At 44.8% G+C, this 25191-nt stretch overlaps 2 protein-coding genes across 2 annotated transcripts in view; one reads left to right on the top strand and one right to left on the bottom strand.

The window, feature by feature from the left end:
* Positions 1-15154: 15154 nt before the first annotated feature.
* Positions 15155-18406, bottom strand: Rpl7 (ribosomal protein L7). Its single transcript, XM_052175928.1, has 7 exons — positions 18313-18406; positions 17504-17678; positions 17128-17294; positions 16623-16760; positions 16418-16527; positions 15519-15728; positions 15155-15228 (listed from the first exon to the last, which is right to left on the bottom strand). Exons 1-6 carry the CDS (start codon positions 18324-18326, stop codon positions 15520-15522), a joined length of 813 nt encoding a protein of 270 aa, XP_052031888.1. The 5' UTR covers positions 18327-18406; the 3' UTR covers positions 15155-15228; position 15519.
* An 856-nt stretch (positions 18407-19262) lies between these two features.
* The window catches only part of Rdh10 (retinol dehydrogenase 10), a 28303-nt gene continuing 22374 nt past the window's right edge, over positions 19263-25191 (top strand). Inside the window, exons 1-2 of the mRNA XM_052175927.1 lie at positions 19263-20222; positions 21586-21821. Of these exons, the coding sequence (XP_052031887.1) occupies positions 19934-20222; positions 21586-21821 (525 nt within the window). The 5' untranslated portion in view covers positions 19263-19933. The remainder of the gene's footprint in view (positions 20223-21585; positions 21822-25191) is intronic.

Below are 25191 nucleotides of genomic sequence, written 5' to 3'. Positions count from 1 at the left end.
CAGTTTTCCAGGCTAATATCCACTTATTAGTGAGTGCATACCATGATTGATCTTTTGAGACTGGGTTACCTCACTTAGTATGATGTTCTCCAGCTCCATCCACTTGCCTAAGAATTTCATGAATTCATTGTTTCTAATGGCTGAATAGTACTCCATTGTGTAGATATACCACATTTTTTGCATCCATTCTTCTGTTGAGGGATACCTGGGTTCTTTCCAGCTTCTGGCTATTACAAATAAGGCTGCTATGAACATAGTGGAGCATATATCCTTATTACATGCTGGGGAATCCTCTGGGTATATGCCCAGGAGTGGTATAGCAGGATCTTTCAGAAGTGACATGCCCAGTTTTCTGAGGAACCGCCAGACTGATTTCCAGAGTGGTTGTACCAGTTTGCAACCCCACCAGCAATGGAGGAGTGTTCCTCTTTCTCCACATCCTCGCCTTGCAGATGTTTTCTAATCATTTTTTAGTGATAATGTGCCAAGAATTATTTCAAGCATTTTAAGTTTCTTAAGACTTGCTTTATGGCCTAAAAATGACAATTTCAGAGATCTATTCATGAGAAAATTTCTATAAAATATGTGGAAAAATGTGTATGCTGCAGCTTGATAGTCTGTTAACTTTACTAATCTATCATATAGTTCATCTCTGAAGTTTCTTCAATATTTTTTTGGAGGGTGGGGTGTTCATGGGCCACCAACCTATTGGTAAAAATAGGGTGTTGAAGTCATGCACTATAATTATACATCCCTTATGTCCAGTAGTTTTTGATTGTTTTGTTCTAGTTTTTTTGTTTTGTAATGTTTTAATAAATTGGGAACACTAACATTTGGTGCACATATACTTATCTTTATATTCGCCTGATGAGTTATATCCCTGTGCTGATGTGGAGGGATCTTTTTTGTCTCTCTAATTTTTGTCTTGAATTCTACTTTATTAAATATAAGCAGTTAATTCTTCCAGATTCCATGTGGTTTGAGTATCATTTTCTTGTGTTTATCTTTGCTGGTGAAATGTGTTTCTTACAGGCAATCAACAGTTGGATATTGTTTTTCAATCTAATTAGCAAGTCTAAATCTTTTTAATTCTCTAATTAAATTATTACAGGATTATTATTATTATTATTATGAGACATAAAATCATTACAGGATTTTACTGCATAGTTCCAGCTGTCCTGGAACTCACTTTGTAGACCAGGCTGGCCTCAAACTCACGGAGATCCAGCTGCTTTTGCCTTGTGTGCCGAGTCCAAAGGCAAGCACTACTCCTGCTGCTATTATTCTTTTAATTTTGTTTTTATTACTTAAATGTTTTCCTTGTGAGATTTATCTTTCTCTGTGCATTCGTGGTTGTGTTGATTTCTTCCTCTGAATTAGAATTACAGGAAGTTGTGAGCCACCCAATAGAGGTACTGGGAAATGAACTTGAATCCTCTGGAAGAGCAGTAACTACTTTAAGAGTTGAGCCATCTTTCTGGCCTCTGTTTCTTATTTTGAGACAGGGTTAAGTTGCTCAGGTTGCCTTGATCTCAGTCTGTGGGCAGATACAGGCCTTGAACCTATGGTTTTCTTACTCCCATTTCTCGGGCACTCCAGGTGAAAGGTCTGCACTTTTTTATTTCTGACTGAACAGAAATAAGCCTTCTCTTCAAGCCTCCACATTCTCCCCCTCTTGACTTCCTCTATTGGCAAAGTTTTCCAGAGTTTTAATTTTAACTTTTAACATACCAAGAATGTTCTTTCTTGTCAAAAATCTATCTTTATTGAACTTGTTGCTCATATCATATTATCTTCCTTGATTAGTTCAGCCGCCACCAAATTCATTGATGTTTTAGGTTTTTCACATTTATCTATTCATTTGTGTGTGTGTGTGTGTGTGTGTGTGTGAGAGAGAGAGAGAGAGAGAGAGAGAGAGAGAGAGAGAGAGAGAGAGAGAACATACTGAACAGGTGTGGAGGTCAGAGGATAACTTCAGGGATCAATCCTCTTCTCCCTTGGCATCCATCAGACGCGGTGACAAACACCTTCACCTGCTGAGCCGGGACACCTCTCCCACCCACCTTCATTGGTCTGAAAAAGTCATTATTTTGAGGTTTTTAATCTAGCATTTCATCCATTTCAATCACTTTGGAGTCAGTTTCTAGAAAAGTATGAACTTTCATAAGAGCCCTCTTGCCTGTTCTTTGTTTGTTTGTCTTTATGGTTCTTATATTTTTATGTTGGTAGAATGTATTTCCTTTTTATGTGCTGACTTTTTAGGGAAGAGCCTCCCCTTACTGATACATCCTGTGGTTTGAGAATGTTGAAATGGTAAATATACTTCCTAATAGATTTAATAGTAAATTTTCCCATTTCTTTCTTAATTAGGAAAAGTTATATTTTCAAACGTGCATATTATACAGAAAGAGAAGGGCCCTGCTTTCTCTGTAGATCTCACAAGAGTGGATCTAGAAGGCTGCAACACTGACATGCACAGGGCCCTCCTTCTGCACTTGGTTCTGTCTTGGTAAGCCTGGGTGCAGGCCATGGGCACAGCTCATGCTTGCTGCAGTGGCTCATACTGAGTCCAAATACAGTGACTTTTCACTGCCTTCCCTGCTCCATCCAACACTGAGAAGCAGGTCTTCTGCACAACCGTGATGATGGCTGAAAAACCCTCCTGTTTGTGTTAGGCATCCACAAAGGGGAGATTTCTGGTTTCTTTGGAAACTCTGTTGTGTCACATGACATTTTTCTGGAAGCTGTCTTGTGAGAGGTCACGTGATGTTTTTTTTGGAAGCTGTTTTATGAGAGGCTGTTTCGCTGAAACAGACATCCGAGAGGATGTTTTGCTGGAACGAATACTTGAGAAGGCCCATGTGTTTGGAAAGAGTATAAGTAGAGCCCCACCGACAGTTAAAAGATGCTTTTGCTTTGCTATACCTCCCGATGTCTCGCTGGCCTTCACTTTGTAGGGAGGAATAGATGTGCCAAAGGATTTCGCATGATATTCTGGCTGATTCCTGTTGCTTCTGCTGACTTATGCAGATTCCACAGTCTTGCAGTTTCTACTGGATTGAGGCACTGCCACTGATTACTGTTTCATGTTTGCTATTAGACTGGACTGCTGGTATCCTGACAACAAAGAGTAGAATTTCCCCCCAAAGAACTACTTCTAAAGAGGTCCACAACCCCCTTTTCCTATAAGCCTTCATTTTCCTCTGCCTCTGGTCGCTGGGCTAGAAGTGAGGTTGAAGCATTCTAGAATCCTAAATAAAGTTTTGGAAAATCTAAGCCTGCACGTGCATCTTGGCCCCCTTCTGGCCATGTCTCCAACTCCAGTCCCTGGAGTTCCCAGTAACCCCGAATCAGTGACCCCCTGCCACACAGAAATGAACGACTGGTTGTGTTATGGCTTCTGCAACCTGTTAGTGCAAACATTCAAGTTGCCTTGACTACCTACAGCTCGCAGCTTGCTTCTGCAGATGCTCAAGGTCTTCTTGTGAGTTTTGCCTTTAAAAATCCTTCCCTCATCTCCACCTTGTTTGGCTTAGAGATTGTTGTCCTGATAGTAGTAATCAATAACTCCTTTAATTAGTATTGGATTGAATCTTTTCCTTGGGGTTAGAAACCCATAACACACTCACTCACTCTCTCTCTCTCTCTCTCTCTCTCTCTCTCTCTCTCTCTCTCTCTCTCTCTCTCAGGGAAGGGCAGATGTCCACTCTGCCACTCTGCACTTCTGTTCCTTGGAAAGAAGCATGCTAGGAGATAGACAGCTTTCCCTTTTTCCAGGACTGCTTGCTGGGACCTTCTTACATGGCTCCCTCTCACTGCACCTTTGCACTTTGAGAACACAGCACTTGTCCAGTGGCAGCTGGCCAAGCAGGTGTCCTCCCAGCCTGTCAGCTCTACCGACTGGTGTAAGCATCTCAGCACTTGTCTCCTCTAGCTCAGTTACCACTCTCAGCAGCGTTACAGACCTCTTTAGCATAGACACACATGTGGGCAAAACACCCATACACATAAAAATAGAATAAAAAAATCACAAACTTCCACTTGAGACCCAGACTTCCTGAAATACAGCCAAACTGCTCTACAAGCGGCCAGAATACCAAACACACACACTTGGTGAGCATAACATGGGGAGGCTCTAGCACTCGAGATAGGGCCTCACTATGTAGCCCTGGCTGGCCTGGAACTCTGTTTGTACATGAGGCTGACTTCAAACTCACAGAGATCTGCTGACTTCTGCCAGGAAGCAAAGGTATACACTACCACGCTCGGCCTCCAAATAGCTTTTTAAACAATGACATAAATAACTCAGAAATTCTATTTATTTTTAAAGGGTTTTATTGCAATTATGTGTGTATGCACACACAGCAATGAATGTTTGTGAATGCTAAAGGGCAGCGTTCTCCTTCTACCACGAACATTGTGGGCAGTAAAGTTACTGCGTCAGACTTGGCACCAGGTACTTTTACATAATGAGCCATTTTGTGGGTACCCAGAATTCAATTTCTTAAATATATTTAAAAATTATAAATGCAAAGAAAAATAATTTTATATTTATCAGCTGGGGACTGAAGAATTGATGGTGTAGCAGGTAAGAATTCTTGCTGCATTTTCGGAAGACCTGCATTTGCTTCCCAGCACCCAGGTTGGACAGCCCACTGCTGCCTGTAACAATGGCTCAAGGGGTTCCCGTACCTTCTTCTGACTTCCAGAGTACCCTACTCTATATTTTGTCAGTGTATGGCTGTGAACCGTGTTTGCATGCCACCGTGTGGTGGCTGGGAATGAAACTCCGGTCCTCTGGAAGAGCAGCCAGGGCTTTTAACCACTGAGTCATCTCTCCAGCCACAATTTTAAATATTTTCAATGAGCAATTCTACATCCAGAAATTTATTCTAAAGAATTAATCAGCTGGGCGGTGGTGGCGCACGCCTGTAATCCCAGCGCTTGGGAAGCAGACGCAGGTGGATTTCTGAGTTCGAGGCCAGCCTGGTCTACAGAGTGAGTTCCAGGACAGCCAGGGCTATACAGAGAAACCCTGTCTTGATAAAAACCAAAATAAATAAATAAATAAATAAATAAATAAATAAATAAATAAATAAATAAATAAAAACAAAAGAATTAATCACTGATATATAGGAACTGGAGAGATGGCTCAGTGGTTAAGAGCACTGACTGCTCTTCCAGAGGTCCCGCGTTCAATTCCCAGCAACCACATGGTGGCTTACAACCATCTGTAATGGGACCTGATGCCCTCTTCTGGTGTGTCTGACAGCTACAGTGTACTGATAAATTAAAAATAAATAAAATAAAATAATATTTAAAAAAAATTTTTTTAAATCACTGATATATACTAATGTTTATCTTCAAGGTTATCAATTTTAGTATATGTGCTGCCGAAGTGAGCACCTTCAAGGATATCAAATCTTACATTTTCTCTATTTTTTTACTAGAAAAGATCACCCAATGTCAAGCTGCGGGAGAAAGCCTGCTTCAGCTCTGTTTAGACCAAGCATCCAGTGAGCATGACAAAGAGCGGGTTATAGATTCACTGAGGCAGGTATGCATTTAGAATGCCAGCACTAAGAGCTGGAAGTAAGAGTAAAATAATGGTAATTAGGAAGCAAATGTAGAGAGTCTATTAAGAGGAACTATGTCAAAAAGCAATGAGAGTTTATTCTAATAACTGTTACCGATAAAGCTATATTGACATTCTAAGGTGTACCAAGTCTGAACTGTAATGAGAAAAGAAGTAAATCTGATGTGTCCACACTTTCTTCTTCCTCTTCTACTGCCTTCTTTTTTTTCAATGAAATTCTATTGGGCCCAAAGTATACAACATGATAATACAAGGTAAGTATGTAGTACAATTCTTTATAGTGTGTTAGCTGAATTTAGACAAGAGTAAAGTGATCAGGGTAGAGCCTGGGTTCCTCTAAAACCTGGGAATGTCAGCTGGGCATCAGTGGCGCACGCCTTTAATCCCAGCACTTGGGAGGCAGAGGCAGGCGCATTTCTGAGTTCGAGGCCAGCCTGGTCTACAGAGTGAGTTCCAGGACAGCCAGGGCTACACAGAGAAACTCTGTCTTAAAAAACTCAAAAAAAAAGACAGAAAGACAGGAAGGAAGGAAAGAAAGAAAGAAAGAAACAAACGAACAAACAAACCTGGGAAAGTCACCTGTTGATAAATGTACATTGCCTGCCTCAGAATTGTTACGATGTGAGCAAGAACAACTTCTATATACATATTAAGTAACTAACATATTGGGACCTGTATGCCCCAATAGCTGGCGCACTGTTAAAACAAGTGACTTTTTCTTTTCTTTCTTTCGTTTTTTATACAAGGTCATCTTACTACTTGGACCAGGATGGTCACAAACTAATAAGCCTCCTACTCAGCCTCTCAGGTACTGGGGTGACAGGCATGACTGCCGTGCCCTGCTCAGCAGTTACTATAAAATAGATCACTGAGGATGGGACTGACAACAGGTTGGATGCTGAAGCTGTGACAAGGAAGGGGAACTTAATGGTGACTGTGGCAGTGAACCTGACAAGGCAAGCAATACATAGCGTTCAAGGCGAACTGAGCCAGTGTGCGGTTGGCAGGCAATGAGGAACGCCGTCTTACATACAGCAAGTGTAGAAAAGTAGCAGCGGGTAACACAAGCCAGAACCGAGCAGTAGAAGCTGAGGGGAGCTGCTCTGGAGATAAAAAATTAAGGACTATCTATTTTCAGGTGAGAATTAAGGCCAGAAACTTTACTAAAGTTGGCAGGGGGCGTAGGGGTTGAGAAGGAGAAGAAAGCTAGAATCTGCTTTAAGATCTTCTGGGTATGAAGATGAAGAAAGGGCAAAGGATGAAGGTCTAGAAAGACAACCAACCCAGACCATCTTGGAGACAAGGGACCAAATCTAACTGTATGAGAGATAGTATCTCAGGTCTGAAGATGGCTTAGAAGTTAAGAGCACTGGCTGCTCTTCCAGAGGTCCTGAGTTCAATTCCCAGCAACCACATGGTGGCTCACAAACATCTATACTGGTATCTGATGCCTTCTTCTGGTATGCAGGTATACATGCAGATAGAATACTCATTCATAACAAAGAAATAAATCTTTAAAAAAATAAAACTTTATGCTTAAACTCCTATGAACTGATTGCAGCCAATGGTTCAATGAGTCATCAAACCCTATAAAGACAAGTTCTAGAGCTAAGTGAACATAGATTTTCATCTTGGCTTTGTCCTCTGGGAGTTACATAATCTTAGGGCCATGCTTCTGACTATTTTTTTTCATTTCTCAATATATTCTTTATTTACATTTCAAATGATGCTTCTGACTCTCATAAATGGATAAACTGAATTTTTAAAACACCTTTAAGTGTCCAGTGGTGAGAAGCATATAATAAGCACTCTGTAAACAGAAGCTATTATTTTTAATAATAATAATTTTTAATAATAGCCTGGTCTACATGGTCTCACACCCCTACCCCCAAAAGAAAATGCAAATCAATGCAAAAAAAATCAAAAGCAAATTTTCTGTCAAAAATTTTAATGAGCATACACTTGACCCAGAGGTTCTGTTTTTCCTGTAGTACGGGGGAAGGGGTTGCAACATGCATAGGGATGTCAGAGGACAACCCTGTGGAGTTGGTTCTCTTTCCTTCCAGTTCTGGAAGCAAAGCCAAGACATCTGTGCCACAAATGCCCAGCCTTCGCTAGCCTAGCCACCTCCCAGCCCTACCCACAACTCAGCAGCTCTGTTTCAAGGGATTTATTGCATAGAACTGCTTCTTTCTGTAAGAATGTTCATTGTTGTGAAATATCTGTAAAATGGAAAACTTGGACGCAATATCAATTAGAAATGTGTAAGTTATACCTCCCGTGGCCACATTAACAGGGAAGAATTGTGGAAGAAAGAAAACACCTGATGTATTTCAAAGAAAAGGAAGTAGGTAGGAAATGAACCTATGTCTCAGGGCTGAGTGGGTGAAGAGCACCAATGCATGATTTCAAAAACAGAGAATGTTTTTAAAGGGTAACAACAAACGCTTTAGGAAACATTATTCTAACATTTAATTAATAGGGATTACATATGCACACTCGCAGACAGACAGTCTAAGACCTGAGGTTGTTTTGTTTCAAGGAACACAATAGCCTAAGACTGTTTGCCAAGTTGTTTGCATTTGTCCCTATGGTTTCCCTGGTGTTTATGACTCCAAAGGGGCTAGATGACCAGCACATAAAGCAGTCTACATGACCAGCACAATTATTTCCTGATATCTTTAGACTATAATGAAATTAAAAAATATGCCCACAAATATGAGCACATCAGAAATGATACAAAACAGAACTGACAATATAGGGAGGTCTGATCCATCTAGTTGAGACTCTGCTGGAGAAAGAGGACCACGTGGTAGTCAAAGAAAGTAACATCTGCTCCCAACTTTAGGTTTAAGCTCTAGGAGAGGTGCAGAGTGAACTTGTAAAGCTGTGTCCAGTAAACTCAAGGGTCCTTTGCTTGTACAGAAGAACCTAAGGGGTGTGAAAAGAATATTCAGCCTTTCATCCTCATTTCCTGACCCCACAAACGGTGCTGGCTTAGGTTCTCATGCCCAAGCCCTGCTGTCAAGCACCTTGAGGGCAGCTTTGGAGTGTCCCACGTGGCTCTCTAGACAAGTTTCCCCTTCTTGAAGAGATCCCTTCCAGACTTCAGCCTGGACTCCCTGCACTCACCGTCCCCGCAGCTGTACAGAGGAGATGGGCTTCTTCAGGTGCCGGACCCACGGCACCAAGGAGGACGTCTGGGCCAGCGGGGGCAGTGGGCAGCGTGGGAGCCAGCGGCGGCCGTGGGTGGACGCGAGCTCTCGGCCGAGGCTAGCCGCGTCTCCGGGCTGTCCACCGCGGCGGGGCGGGGCGGCCGGCAGCCTTCTCGCACTGGCACCACTTTCAGGGCGAGCATGCTCGGCGGCCGGCAGCCCGGCGACGCTCCGAGCTCGGCCCCTGCTCAGCACGGCCCGGTCCAGCTGGGGCCAGCGAGCGCTCGCAGCTGAGGCCCGCCTGCCTGCCCGGTATGCCGTTGGTTGCTAGGCGCCCGTAGCCTGGGGCCGCCCCACTGAGCTAGGCGGGTACAGCAGCAAAGCACTCAGAATCAAGATAGTGGGTCAGAGTGGATGCTGGCATGGCGAAGAGATCAGGGGAGGAACCCAGGTCAGAGTAGGAAGCCAGGGTGGATGTGGCCGTTGGGTCACTTCTGAGAGGGGAGCTATGAAAAAGCAAGGCTGACAGCTGTCCTAATACTCTTCCAAGGGTAGGGTGAGAATGGTGTTTTAAGGCAGGGTTTCATAGTATAACCTTAGCTGTTCTTAGAACTTACCCTGTAGCCCAGGCTGGCCTGGAACTCAGAGATCTGCCCTGCCTCTGTAGGTGCTGGGATTAAAAGTATGCACAACCCCTACCCCAACCCAGGCTAAAGTCTTGTAGAGTGTGTGTGTGTTTGTGTGTGTGTGTACGCGCGCCCGCGCACGTGTGCATATGTCAGCACAAGTAAGTTTGGTTCGAGATCAACCACGGCTGTTATCCACCCTATTTGAGACAAGGTCTGTCACTTACTGACTGTCCACACTAGACTAGCTGGCCTTCAAGCTAAATCTGCCTCCAGACCCTGTAGGAGCAAAGGGATTGTAGACTTATTCCATCATGGACAGCTTTTATGTGGGTTCTAGGGCTTCCAGGCCACAGTTGAGCAGCAGATACATTAACTCACGGAGCCATCTCTCCAACACGTCTTTATCCATATCCCAGCCACAAGAAATAACAACGGGCAAATGTGAAAATAATGCACATAAAAAACGGTAAGCTCATTTACTGAGACTTTCGACAGAATGGAAATTAAATTCTTTCAGCCAGAAAAGTTTTTTTCTCACTTAAAGCACAAGGGATTCTATGTAAAAGGCAAAGGTACCTAATCCCTTTCCCACACAGTGGTTTAACTATCCTAACAGTTACTCACATGCCACACTCAGTGACAGCTCACTCAGGGTGCACACATGTAGTCTCAGCATGTTAAGGCCAGCCTGGGTTACACTGTTTATTAAGTTAGAGATGGTAAGATGTCTCAGCCGTTTCCAAAGCCTGATAACCTGAGTTCCACCCATCAGTAATGCCACAAGATGACAGGAAAGGAATCCCAGGGGTTTTCCTCTGACCTCTACAGGTATACTGTGGCATGTGAACACTCACACAAAGTAAATACAATACTTTAAAACAGTAAATTGGGTGGTGGTGGGCAGCAAATGGGTAAAAGTGCTTTAGATTCAGGCTTGATGATCTGAACCCCATTCCTAGAGTTGTAACAAAGAAAAGACCAACTCTTCATGATTGTTTTCTTGCTTCCACATATGTATCCACGCACAGACACCATTCAACACGCACACATGATGTACATGCATGCATGCATAACACAATAATTTAAAGTTTAAAAAATTAACTGATTTAATGGAAAACTTAAAATGCTCAATTACTTCATCTTGTGTCTTAGAGACTGTATTAATAGAAATCTCTACCTCAACTTAGTAAAATTTTCCAATTTATATCATATATTGCTGCAACATGTTCTATTATTATATACCATTACCCCATACAAACCTCTGCCATAATTTTCTATGTATGTACATGTACATATACATACATGCACATGTATACACAGATCCATACTTGTCCCACCTCTGTGGTGGTTTGAATATGCTTGGCTATGGGAAGCAGCACTATTAGATGTGGTCTTCTGGAACTGGAACAGCCTTGTGGCAGAAGTGAGGCACTCTGTAGGTGGGCTTTGAAGGGACCTCCTCCTGACTACCTGTGGACAGCAGTCTCTTTCTGGATCCCTCTAATCAAGATGTACAACTCTCAGCTGCTCTGGCACCATGTTTGCCTGGACAATGCCATGCCTCTCACCACTATAATGTACAAAAAACTCTGAAATTGTAAGCAAGTCCCAATTAAATGCTTTGTAATAGTTGCCTTGGTCATGGTATCTCTTCACAGCAATACAACCCAAACTAAGACCACCTTTTATCCCTGCACCCTGACCAAATACCCAATAGAGAGAGTGTGCCAGCTACTGGAATCTTAAATGCCACTGTTCTAAAGAGTAGATTCACTGGATTGTCAGCAGGCACTGAGAGCTTTATGCTGTGATCACCAACAGGTCTCAAGAAGGCAGTACCAAGCCGATAGACTGATCCAGTAGGTGCTGGTGGTCTGAGAATATGGAGGGGCAGGGGGCTGTCTTGAGGGAGAATCAAAAGCATTCAAGAATGTGGGGATATCTTGAATCTGTTTGGGAAAAACCATGAACCAGAAGAGAAGGCAGATGAGGAAAGGCTGGATGCTTGATATCAGGATTGGAAATGGTTTTTTTCTTAGCAAAAAGTAAATTCGGGACAGACATTGGTAACTGGACTGATGACTACTTCAGCCATTCAGCTTTATAAAGATTTTTTTTTTTTTAGAGAAAGATTATCTGGTGTTCACTTGAAGGTGGGAGACTCGGAATGTTTCCACAAAGATGTCTTGATTTTCACATTAACAAAGTGTTTTAAAACAAAAATGCATTTCTGCATGCACATACGTGAGGGTCAGATGATAATTTTCAGGTATTGGTCAGTTCTCCTTCTACTGTGGGTTCTGGGGAGCAAACTCAGGCTGTCAGGCTTGGTAACATGAGGCTTTACCTGCTGAGCTGACTAGGTGGCCTAGGGAAGGGACTACTGATGTCATATCTTAATCCGGACAATGCAATGAAGAGGAAGCAATGTGTTAAATCTCTGGGCTGATTAAAAGGTTTTCTTCTAATAACCTACGTAACTGGACCAAGTAAAACTTGCCAAAATTAACTTACTAAAGGATTTGAACTTTTCCAAGAGGCAATGCCCTTGTGCTGCTTTAGAGGACAGGAGCATTAATTTTCCAAAAACAAAACTAAAACATGCTTGAACAAAGTCAGGTGTACAACACTCTGGATGATGTACAACAAAGTGAAAGACAGAAAAAGGAGTGCAAACAGTGCTTAGTAAGCACCGGACACACTGTGTGTGAGATGCCATGAGCATGTGACTTCATTTGTAGAGACCAAATATGAACAATTTTAAGTTCTTTTGTATTGAAGTACAGTCTTAGTGTTTCTCTTGCAGTGACAGGCAATGACCAACAGCAACGTGAGAAGGAAAAGGTTGACCTCAGGCAGGAGGGACTGAGGTCATGGATGCTGCAGCTTACTGACTTACTCAGCCTTTTCAAACAGATATCAACTATCAAAGACTAAGTACCCTAGGAGTGGCCCTGCCCACAATGAGCTAGACACTCCCATATCTGTCATCAAGCTTGGCCACAAGCAAGTCTGGTTGAGGGACACTTTTAAAATGACTAGTGTCCAGTTGACATACTAACCAGGACATAATTTGTTTACTTAAAATACCTTCATTTACTGACTGGCAATCTATAAAAAACTTTATTAAAAGAATTTACACAAAAGGTCTGAGTGAAGTGGCTGCAATGCACCAAGAACCTTAATGGTACTTTAGAGTGGTTAAGAATTAAGCCTTACAGTGTGGCTAGGAAGAGCAACCAAGTTTCAGATATGAGAAATGCTTCAAAAAGTTATTTTAAGTTGTATTATGAAGATCTAGGCTTAGATAGAGGGTACCTAGACTCAAGATTACAACTGACAAGGTAGTTTGTAAATAAAAGGCCAGTGTCCCTTGTGAAATTCCTATGCTCCAAATCCTGTAGCCTATGTGAACATACAGAACAAGATTGCAGATGTGTTTAAATTAAGGACATTGAGGTAGAGAAATCATCTTAGGGTATTACAGAGGCCCACGTCACAGGGGATCTTAAGGAAGGTAGGGTCCAATGAAATGACTCAGTAGGTAAAGGGGCTTGCCACCAACCCTGATGACCAACTTCTACTGGGACTTTCATAAATCATAAATTTTTAAAATTTTGTATGTATGGGCCTATGTACCATATACATGCTTGATATTCTCCTAGAGACCCCCAAGACTGGAGTTACAGATGGTTGTGAGCTGTCATATGGACACTGGGATTAAATGTCTTCTGAAAGAACAGTTAGTGCTCCTAACCACTGAACCATCTCTTCTGTCCCCTTTGGTTTTTAAATGAAGATACAAAGGTATTATCAGTTTTCATTTTATAGGCAACTGGTTTCCCTCAGGATCATAGGTCTGACACCTTGATATAACCCAGTGAAACAAACCAATGGTGGGCTTCTGATTTCCAGACCTGTTTCTGCCCGTTCAATAGACAAGAACAGAAGCTATTTTCTATTTTTGACTGGACTAATTTCATGTTCAAGCTGCATTACCAAGCAGCCTTAGATAACCAGAAACTTTTCATTAATCTGTAGCAATGCCAATTTTCTGATCTTCCCCACCCACTAGATCTGAGTGTCTGACCTCTACCATCAACTCAACCCCTACCCAACACACAAGAGCTTGTCTGCAAAAAACAATGTGGTCATTCTTGCCTTTCTTCTTCCCAGGCATTCCTACCTATGCTGAACTTGCTCAAAGACTTCATTTGGGTGAAATAGCCATGGACTCAAAGTACACCATTATAACGGTAGGTGGTTTTGTGAAATAAAATACCTTGGCTGCAAATGGTGGCACACACCTAAAATAGCATTTAAAAAGCTTCAAAGCAAGTCTGGATTACAAGTGTCCCAGGAAAGGGTTATTAAGACTTGGTCAAAAATTATACACCCCCTAACACTGGTAAGGACTACCAAATTATTTTAATTTCTCTGAGGCAGCAGTGATCCGTGACTATTCCCCCAAAAGCGGAAAGGCTCCAGCAGCAGGGATATGCCTACACTTCAAGGAAGTAGACCCATGAAGACAGATGGACACTCTTTAGCTTAGAGAGCAAGAGCTTATAGTTCTTGCATAAGACTCAAGTTTAGTCTTCAACTGCTCAGGGAACCTTTAACTCTCCTCCCAAGAACAGATGAACATGTATATTTTCCTCGTCTTTCAACAAGATCTCACTATGTAGTACGGAATTCAGAAATTCACTTTCATCGGGAATGCTGAGATTAAAGGTTCACAGCATCACACCCATCTTAATGTATTATTTTATGAAATATCTAGATTCCTCTACACAACTCAGACTCAATTCAAGATTATATAGGACCATCAACAATAGAAATTAATTCATGTGACAATAACTTTTCATCAACAGTACCCAAGTCATTTACTTGACATTGCAATAATCACTTTACCTGTGTTCGTGTAGGTAACCTAACTAATGCAGTAGCACAAACATGCAAGTGCAAGCTTTAGTGGGACAGGATGGGAAGACATGTTTAAAACAAACAAACAAACAAACAAAAAACCCAAGGTTTGGTCCATCTCACTGCAACTGCTTAAGATGCTAATAATGCAGTATTTGCATATTTAAAATTTAGCCAGGCAGTGGCGCACGCCTTTAATCCCAGCACTTGGGAGGCAGAGGCAGGCAGATTCTGAGTTCGAGGCCAGCCTGGTCTAGAGGGAGTTCCAGGACAGCCAGGGATACACAGAGAAACCCTGTCTCTCAAAAAACCAACCGACCAAATAAATAGGGGAAGAAAATGTTCAATAAATGAGGGAGTTTAAAAAAAAATTTAAAATGTACTTGTAATTTCATAATATAAGGGTTAGAGATGGCTCAGTAAAGAGCAGTGGCCGCTCTCCCAGAGGCCCCTAGTCTCAATGCCCACATGGTAGCTCATAATAATCAGTAACACCAGTTCCATTAGCATGTGGTACATAGTCACATGTAGACATAAAAAATAAAGACAGGACAGAAAACAATGTATTCACGCGTAGGTGGCCAAACGTCCACATAGAACTTCAACAGCAAATGTCTACAATGTCTTTTACAATTTTACTAGAAATCACAAGTGCTTAGTTTGATTCACTCAGCATAGCTTATATTTAAAAAATTTAGCTTCTCAGAGAAAAGCTTTAAACAAATCATCCTTCATAAACTATAAACTGGAACTTGTACATCACAGGCTGTTGATCTGACTGAACACTCCTGGATTAGCCACTAGAGTGGTCAACAGGCCAGAAGCAGGCCAACAAAGACACCAACACATTTCAATTTGCCAAGCTGTGACTGTTTATTAACTGACCAGATTTTTAAAAAAAAAAAAATATCATGGGCGACACCTGAAAGGGAAAAACACACAAGTTAGAGACTATCCTCCAAGCTACAAGTCAAGATCAGTTATAAAAAAAGCACATACTTTCATGAAAAACAGATTTTCCCCCAAATTAAAATGTAATGATACACCCAATCCACATTCAACAGAAAAGCCTTCAATCAAGATTCTGAGTTCAAAGCCACGTGAGTCTACACAGAAAAGTTTTGCGATTGCCAGAAATAGGTAGAAATTCTGTCTCAAAAAAAAAAAAAAAAAACAACCCCCCCCCCCAAAAAAAACCCACCAATTTCTTACCTTAGTTCATCCGTCTAATAAGCCTGTTTATCTGGTCTTCCCTGTTGCCAGCATCTCCACCTTCTACAAAGTGAGTTGTCTTTTTCTTCATTCCACCTCGAGGGGAAGATAATTTGAAGGGCCACAGGAAGTTATTTGCTTCCTTGAAGCGTTTCCCAACTGTATAGATCTCATGAATTAGATCCTCCATGCAGATGATGCCAAATTTACCTGAAAAAATTTGATTCCAAGATCAAGCTTTTAAAAGAATCCCAAACACAATTATGGGAAGGAGAATCAAACACAGACCAGCCAGGTGTAGAAGCACACACCTTTAATCCTATTAGATAAGAGGATGAGGAAGGAGATCAGAATTCCAGGCCAGATACAGAGAAACTTTGTCTCAAAATTAAGGATGCAGAGCCTTTTAGGATTTAGGGAAACATGTAAAGATTGGTCCTGAGGTCAGGCTGGGAGAAATGGCTCAGGAGATAGAGGTGCTTACTGCACAAGAGGACTGGCCCTCTGAGCCCCAACCTAAAACAAGGGGGAATTAATGGCTTGTTTATAATCCCAGCACATGGACAGGTAGCCTGGATCGCAACTCTGGGTGGAGTCCTCAAGGAAGACACATGGCATCTGGGCCAACACCCACATGCATACAAAAGTAAAAATAAAGCTGGGTGGTGGTGGTGGTGGTGGTGGTGGTGGTGGTGGTGCATGCCTTTAATCCCAGCACTAGGGAGGCAGAGGCAAGTGAGTTTCTGAGTTGAGGCCAGCCTGGTCTACAGAGTGAGTTCCTGGACAGCCAGGGCTACAGAGAAGCCCTGTCTCAGGAAAAAAAAGTAAAAATAAATTTAAAGTCTGGCCAGAAAACATGTTAACTAGTACCAACCCCCCCCCCCAAAAGCATAACCTACCAAGAGATCGAGCAATCAAGGAATTATCTGTCAAGGCAATCCGCTTCTTATTGATTTTGCCGTAGCCTCGCTTGTAGATGAGCTCATTTACTGACTTCAGGTTGGGGTACCTGCACCAGGAAAATCAGGTAAGTGATCAAGGAGAATACAGTCCAAATGTGTAAAATCTCATCATTAAGCTAACCTCCGAAACAGAAACACTCACCCCCATGCAATGTACGGTTCCACAATCCTCAGCATGTTAATTGACGCCTTATTGAGCTTAACAAAGGTGCCATTGAAGATCTGTCGAAGACGAAGAAGCTGCAACACCTTGCGGACCTTCGGGCTTACTCCATTGATACTGCCACAAGGAGACCAAGATTCATTGAGCTTTTACCATTATTTTAAATAACAGAAAAGTTAAGTCACACCAGTCTGTGTATGTAGGTCAGAACACACTACTACCAGCTTGCCTTCTCTTATGTTGATTCCTAACTATTATACGGTAAGAGTACTGGACACTTACTTCTGTAGACACCTTTACTACAATTCTGACTGTTTTTCAAGCTCCTAGACAACCGCAGGACACTGAACTACCATGCAATCACAGCAGGCAGCTTAGGCACAGGTTTCACAAATAACCTCCAGTAATTCTCAGCCCCCTACCTAAAGGCAGCCACACCAGCTCAGCACCACTGCGCCCAGAACACCATGCAAAGTGAACTCACCCTCGGATTCTGATGACAAACGCCAATTTCGGTTCTGCAGGCACATAGAAGTTGCCAGCCTTCCTCGACATCCTGGCCATCCGGATCTCAGTCCGGTACATCTGCCTGTACTCCTTGTGATAGTGCTTTGCCTTCTCATAGATGAGCTTCCTCCTCGCCTTTCGCAGCTGAAAAACCAATGGTCAGTTATTCATAATTCCTAGCTCTGAAGCAGAACACATCAGTTCTATAAACTGTCCTGCTTCCGCAGATTACTTGTGAATGTCACAGCAGAAAGCTCTCTTTAGTAATCAGATAAGCCTTTCTAGCACTCATGTTACTCCACGCAGTCCCAACGAGCTCCGTGGCTCATTAAGGGCCTCCATCCTTCACTTACTGTCTTCAGGGCAAACTTCTTCCTCAGGCGCTTCACCTTCAGCTCTGCGAAATTCCTTCGTTTTTTCTTAAGGGTTTCTGGCACGGCAGGAATCTTTTTCTTTAGAGTTTTTGGCACAGCAGTAACCTTTTTCTTAAGGGTTTCTGGGGCAGCGGCAACCTTCTTTTTCTTCTCTCTGTCGTTAGGAGACATTATCAAGAGGTAAAAGAAACTTCCTGGTGACGTGTCACACACTAGGTGCTCAGAACTATGCTGTTAAAACTGTCACCCATCCACACCAGCAGCATCTCCTTCGTTCCCGCATGCTCGACTGTAGATGCAGATTTCATGCCCACAGCCCTCGCCTCATACACACCCCACTTAAAGGCAAACGCATATTAAAGAGATTTATGCTGAATCCCGGTCATCAGTCCTGGCCTGTAATACAAGCTGATAAGTCACACGGGAAAAATTGTTACTACACACTCTTAGGGTTCCAGGACTCAATTATTCCCGTATGTCTCAAGCGCCACACGCTGAAGGCTATGATCACTTAAGCTACGAAGGATCTCATTCCAAGACTCCGTGGAACACATTCTACGGAAGAACGGACCTCCGCCCAAGTAGCTGGATCCTCAGTTTGCTCCCGGTACTGTCAAGGCCTCCGCGCGGAGGCCACCCGCAACCCCTCCTAGTATCACACAGCGTCACAAACACCCAGACAGGCAGGCAGTGGTTCTAGGCTACACTCATATACAGGAAAAGTGAGACAAAATGCCTCTAGTTTCGGGGATGGAGGAGGATTCCAGGGAAGAGGAGAGTCGACTTACGGAACAGCCTCCATGGTTCCAGCCGGAAAAGGAGAGAGAGGTGGCGCATGCGCACTGTCTCCTTAAAGGCTGAGAGCGGGAAGCCCCACTCCTTATAGCTGTCCTGAGATAAGCCGGAAAATAATCTAGAATTGAGAGCTCACTTTGCAGACGCAAAATTACAGCTTGGCTTAGTCACGGCCAATCAACTTTATGGTAAAGTCATGGGAAAACAAATGCACTGAGTATATTTTTAAATGAATAGAATGGAGACACCTTGTCAGCTCTGGGTTTAATTTCTCCAGGTTGCGTAGACAACCTTAGGGTCCAGCTCTGCGGTATCGTAGGACCCAAAAGGCACGTTCATGATGTGAACTACAAGTCCCAGCATGCATCACTCCACAACCCGCGGGGCTGGAGGGCGAAGTTGACCGACACTCTGGGCAGCCTTCGTGGCGGTCATTCCCGTTAGGCTCACTAGAGTCTAAGGCTTCACGTCCCCAGCGGCTAGCTGAGATATAAAATCACTGTCGGTCGCATCTTCGGGCTCTCTGCGGCCCGGGGCCACGCAACCCTGCTCCCCCACCTCGGCTGCGCTGCCGAGGTCCTTTTTCGCCCGGCCGGGCTGTCTTCCGCAGCGCCTGATCGTCGGCCGTGAGGTCCACAGTCCCCCGGTTGGCAAAAGTGACAAGACAGGGAAGAGCGATGACCGGAAGGTCCGAGGAGGATGGGGGGGATCACCGCTGCGGGACCCAGCAGGCGCAAGCCACGGCGACCCACAGCAGGGGGCGTGAGCTGCAGGGAGAGGCGCGACGAGGGCGGGAGCCTTCGGCCGCGGTCGTGGGAGAGGGGCTGCTCCGCGCGGTCGGGCGGCGAGCGGGAGGGGGGGCTGGGCCGGGGGCGGGGTGCGCCCAGGGGCGGGGAGGGCCGAGCTGAGGGAGGGCCGATGCCACTGCAGTGGCCGGCGCTTCCAGGCGGTGGGTTAAATAGCGCGGAGTGTGGAGCTGCCTCAGAGCCGGCTGGGAACGCTCCGACTCGCGGGCGTAGCTACGCTGCGGAGCCCGGCGCCCGAGTGACAGCGGCGCTTGTTCAGGGCAGGGGACCCGAGCCGCGCCGGCAGCTCGAGCGGTTGGCAGCCCTCGCGTGCGCCCCGCAATCACCCCTTCCCGGCGCTGCCCACACCCTCCCGCAACTTGAGTCAAGTTGACAACTCCCGCGTCCCGAGGCACCGGCTCGGCGCACCCCTGCCCTCGGAGGACTGGGAGCCGCTGCAGCAGCGTCGGGGACGTTCGGGCGGCGGCGGCTTGGCCATGAGGGCAGCGCGCGTCGCCTAACTCGCGGCTGTCACCGCCGCTGCAGCCGGACCGGACGGCCGGGCGCTGCGGGACAAGCAGGCGGCCGCCAGCAGGAGGCGCCGAGCCCGGAGGCAGCAGCGGCAGGCACAGCCCGTAGCCACTGCACCGAGCCCGGGCGGGACTGGCCCCGCGTACTTCAGCCCCGCAGCACCTCGGGGGCGGACTCCGGGCGCAGCCTTCGCGTCGGGATCGCGGTGACAAGCGCCCCCGGGGCCAGGAGCTGGGCTGTCCGGCGCAGGGAGGGTGAGGACACGGTGCTGGGCTCGTGCGGAACCCGGGGCGTCGCGATGAACATCGTGGTGGAGTTCTTCGTGGTCACTTTCAAAGTGCTGTGGGCGTTCGTGCTGGCCGCGGCGCGCTGGCTGGTGCGGCCCAAGGAGAAGAGCGTGGCCGGCCAGGTGTGCCTCATCACGGGCGCGGGCAGCGGCCTGGGCCGCCTCTTTGCTCTCGAGTTCGCCCGGCGCCGGGCGCTGCTGGTTCTCTGGGACATCAATACGCAGAGCAATGAGGAGACCGCAGGCATGGTTCGCCACATCTACCGGGACCTGGAGGCGGCCGACGCAGCTGCTCTGCAAGGTAACTTGAGTGTGCATTGTTGGGTCAAACATCTCCCCACCCCGGAGGGTCTCCACTGCCCTCTGTCCTGGGCAGCCTCGCTCTCCGGGAAAGGAACACCCCGCTGGTTTTCTGGAAGGCGAGTGGAATTTGCCCCTTGATAAGAGAGCACGGCTTTCTGTGTTAGAAAACTGAAAGCGTGCAAAACATAGGAGATCCTGTTTCTTCGGTCCCGAGCTGGGGTTTCCTAAACTCTGCGAGTAGTGTAAGACAGGGGGGAACTTGCTGCCACAGGTTTGGATCCGAAAGCAGTTTCTCAGTCTGTCTTGCATGTGGCATGATGGGAAGTTGTTTCCACGGTGGACTGAAGCAGTTAAGTGTTTCTGTGAGGTCGGAACTGCTTAGACTTGGGCGCTGTAGGTCGTCTCACTATAACTTTAGCTCCTGGAAAACAATTACATTGTTTCCACATCCCCCCCCCCCCTTAAGTTATCAACCCAGAGTAAATAAGAGTGTTTTCCTTCCTCTTGAGAAGGTGCTTCAATGATTTCTGCCTTTTGTAAAATTTCTCCCACGGTTCTGAGGCAACCCAATCTGCATCTTATGTGCTTAACAATTAGTTTGCATCTGAAACTTTTTTAAAGCTTGAGTAGAGATCGTGATCCACTATGTAAATATTGGTCTAGAAAAATTGGTGGCTAGATTGACTTGGGCTCCACTCTCCCATATACCTATCATTTGTTACCAAACTTACTGGAAGCCGTGTTTTTTATGTATGGTTCAAAATGTTACATTTTCAAAGCTAGTGTGAAGAGGCGGCAACTTTGGGCATTTGTGCTCCCTGCCACGCTTTAGGGAAGGGATTTGAATCAGTTTAAAATTAAACCAGTGACCTTTCATTAGAAACTGTTCATTCGTTTCTTGGCTTTGAATGAGTTCAGCTTGTTGCTTACAGCTTGAATTGTGAGCCTTAAAATGAATTTCTGTTCTGAGGGCAGAGCTCCCTCTAGCCAGGGCTTCCTCCCCACCCCCATCTGCAAACAGGAATGTGTGATGTGTGTTACTCTCTGGGCTGAGATCAGATCTTTGCAGGTGTCTAGCTCCAGCAAGTTGATCCCATGTGGTCTTCTTGTATTGGACTTGCCACAATTACATGACTTTCCCCTAAGCAAGGTTGTCCAGTAAATTGCTGTAATTCCCAAAGACTTTCAGGGGAGGAAGGCAGCTGTAAGCTGAATTATTGGCAAGCATTACAGTGTTAGAAATGTGAAGCTCACTGTAGTATTTTGCTTTGTATGATTTTTCTCCTACTGATTGCCTTGTGGCTCACCTTCTGCACCCCTTCTTTCTTGCATTCTCTCCTCATCTGGACTTCTGAGGACAGCTGGGAACGGTGAGGAGGAAATCCTGCCCCCGTGTAACTTACAGGTTTTTACCTATACTTGTGACGTGGGGAAGAGAGAGAATGTCTACCTGACAGCTGAAAGGGTCCGCAAGGAGGTTGGTGAGGTCTCAGTCCTGGTCAATAATGCCGGTGTGGTTTCTGGACATCACCTTCTGGAATGTCCTGATGAGCTCATTGAAAGAACCATGATGGTCAACTGCCACGCACACTTCTGGGTAAATATAAACATCTTTGTTTTTATTCCTGGGCCCCTCAATGAAAAGACTGGGAAGAGAAGCGTGTGCCAGCAGGAAAGCCACCTGAATCCTCTACATGAGATGGCCTTCAGGGAGCTGTTCCCACATGGTGGGTTGCAGTGGCTGATGGTAATTTCAAACTCCTCCCCTTTGGTATTGCTTAGGAAGGCAGAAATTGACTATGGGAACCAGTTTGAAAGATTGCTGTAAAAATAATAAGAGGGAGTATAAGCCCTAGCTTTGTTTATTTAGCTTTCTGTTGAGTTTATAAAACCCTGGTTCTTATGAATTCGTAAAGTCAGGGGTTAGGCTTCCAAACTACTGTTCAGCCCCATTCTAGAAAGTCCTAGACTTTCTGAGATCAGCATTTGTGTTTCATTGGGACTGGTCAGACCACCCTGCCAGCTACCTAACATCTACCAGCCATCCACATTGTTCAGATAGATGGTGGGCTTCTCAGAACACTGTAGGTTTACCCAGTACCCCTGGAATGAGGAGTCATCTTGAAAGGACCACGGACAGGGGACTTTCATGAGGCCTGGTGAGCCAGGGACTCAGACTATGTGTGTCTTTAGCTCTTGGAACTCCTGCAGCATCCAGGGATAGCGAGGGTCTTCTGTTCCCAGAGGGCACCATGACACCAGCATCTTAGCTAGGCTGTCAGTAAAGGTAGATGTGAAGTTTCTCCTCCAACTATGTGTGTGCAGTGTTGATCCATTTTATATTTTTTTCTTTTTATTTTCCCTATTCTATTTATTTTATTTTCCTTTTCTATTTATTTTATTTTTTGTAGACATAAAAGTAATCCAGTAAAGGGGATAAGGAGGGCTGGGGTAGCTCGCTGGCAGCTTGCTAACCGAGCATGTACACACCTTGGGTTATATTCCTAGCACTGAGGGGCCGAGGAGGAGACGGTAGGGAGGTAGGATTATACTCCCATGGGCAGAGACATCGTCTCACAGAAGTCAACAAAGAACTGTTTCTCCTAAATAGGTTACATTAAACCTCATTAATTTTATATCAACTGCTTAAAAACTTAATTTGGCCTCAGAAGTGTTCAGATGTTGCTTATCCAGTATCAGGCTTCTTCTCTGGTCCTGGGTGAAGCGTATACTACTGTTTTATTTGGAAACACAAGCTTTATATAGTTTATTTCTAAGCTTCTAGAAATAAACATATGAATAAGCTCAAGTCTCTCTTCGAGGCAGTTTTTTTAATGACTAAGATCACCATGGAAGCTTTCGCTGCTGCAGGAACAGTCATCAAGTGTCACAGCGCTGACATGGCTGAGTGAGGGCCAACTGAACAGACCTGGCAGGACAACTGGTCAACAATATTACATGTTATAATTCTGAATAAAAGTAATGGGCCTGGCCCGTGCCTAGGCCAGATGTGGCCACACACATCCTTCACCTCAGCACTTAGGAGACAGGCAGCTGGATCTGAATGAATCAAAGTTAGCCTGGTAACATAGTGAATTCCAGGGCTACAATAGCAAGACCCTGTCTCCAAAACAAACAAGTCACAGGTAGAGTATAGCTTCCATTTTTGAAATGTGGTTGAGCTGCCACGTTGATTTCAGTTGACTTTTGTTAGTCTTAAAAACCTATACAACCGTTGGAAGATTAGTACAAGCCAGAGACACTGATTTTTTTCCCTCAGTAACTTTTGTCTGAGGTGGTGTGAGATTTCCTAACTATAAACTTTTACAAAACCTCACTGAGTTCCCTCAATTTTCACCATCTTGACTCTTCTCTGCAAAATTATTTTGGTAACTTATAAAAATGTAAATATATCCAGGTTTTAAAAGAAGCCATACAGCCTTCAGTTAAACATCACAGAAGAGCAGTAAATCTTCTCTAGACATTATATGAAGTAAGTGCTGACTTAAGAGTGTTAAGAAAGAGAATCTACAACCTCCTGGGAATGGATGCAGCTTGTCCAAGTGCTTTCTAACATGGAAGGATCTGCAGAAGCTCTTACTCTGGATCGTGTACCGAGAGCAAGCTGCACCTTCCTACCCTCCTCGCTGAGCTGTGAGAAGTTGCTTAACCACACAGTTTAGGGAGTTCTTGGAAGCCTGGTTCCTAATGACATCACTTTGTATTAAACTATGGGAGGCTCCTGAATTCTCCAGCTGTTTTTCCCCTAAGCATCTAAACTTAAGATTTTATTTTCAATATTGAGTCAGAAAATTCATTTTAGCATTGGAATTTCTGACTTCTTGCCAAGACTTAAGAAACCTTTGGAGAAGTTGAGATTTAGCAACTAGAACATAAAGGCTACTTCCCCCCTGTAAGGTGTTGCTGTAGGGTTGAGTGGTATTCCTGAGTGCCACTCCAGTTTGCCTACCCTTCTGGTTTTACATAGTTGAAGATGCTAGTGGTGTGTTTTCAAAGGCGTGCTGCCTCAGCTCCCCGCACTGCTGCTTCAGAAGAAAATGACCAGTGCGTCTTGACTGCCTGGTGGGGAAGAGAAGTTACCCCAGTTAAACTGTGGATCCACTGAGCAGAGAGCACATTCAACTGTTTGGACTGGTCATCTTGAGACAGACTTTTAAGTAGCAGTCAGTGTTCTGTTTTCATACAATAACAACTTGTGTGTTGATCCTGACTCAGGGCTCCCAAGTCTTATTCATTTAAAGGAAACTAGAACAGCACACAGCTTCCACGCTGGAGGCATCGTGCGCCCCCCCACCCCCTCCACCCCCACTCTACCCCCCGTACTACCCAGAGCTCCCTCCTCCTACCCTCCTCTTAAGGTCTATTTCAAAATGGTGACGTAAGTGTCCCTCCCCAGCCCTGCCTTTACTGGTGTTCTTGGATATGGGAGCTATAAGGAGCCTTAGGACTGTCTTAATCAACACCCTGTCCTCTAGTCCCTGCACATGCTAGGTAAACACTTTACTCCCTAGCTGCACCACAGCCTCAACTCTTACTTTCTAGTGAAGCTGCAGTTAAATGAATTATATGAAAGTTTTTGTTTGTTTTTTCTACTTCCACTAACTTTTTTGTGGCATATTTTATCCTTTGGTGCATAGGAAGTGCTTTTGGGGATGACTATCTACGTAGCAAAGTTGATGACCAGCTGTCTGGTGGCAGTTTGTTATACTTGAAACACACACACACATACCACAACAATAACAACAACAACAACAACACACACACACACACACCTGGAGCTGTATTCTTAGTTAAGAACTATTTGATTATATGTAATGGGCTTCTGCTTAAGTTTTTAGAAGATGACCTACTCAGCAAGCACTCACTTGGGTCCATGCCGTGAGTTCTGGCTAGGGAAGCATTATGCTGGACTAACTCAAGCTGGCAAGACTTCAAGTCAGAGTTGG

Source organism: Apodemus sylvaticus, chromosome 3 (assembly GCF_947179515.1).
Source record: "Apodemus sylvaticus chromosome 3, mApoSyl1.1, whole genome shotgun sequence".
Taxonomy (NCBI): domain Eukaryota; kingdom Metazoa; phylum Chordata; class Mammalia; order Rodentia; family Muridae; genus Apodemus; species Apodemus sylvaticus.
The sequence above is the reverse complement of the archived record's forward strand: the minus strand, read 5'-3'. Positions and strand labels throughout refer to the sequence as shown.

Bases quoted from the DNA above. Each gene is read 5' to 3' on its own strand.
- Rpl7 (XM_052175928.1), bottom strand. The intron at 17,295-17,503 runs GTAAGTGAAGGA...TTGGTTTTTCAG, and splicing joins AGAAGTTTGCCCTGAAGACA to CTGCGAAAGGCGAGGAGGAA. The intron at 15,729-16,417 runs GTAGGTTATGCT...AAATTTTTTCAG, and splicing joins CTTGATTGCTCGATCTCTTG to GTAAATTTGGCATCATCTGC.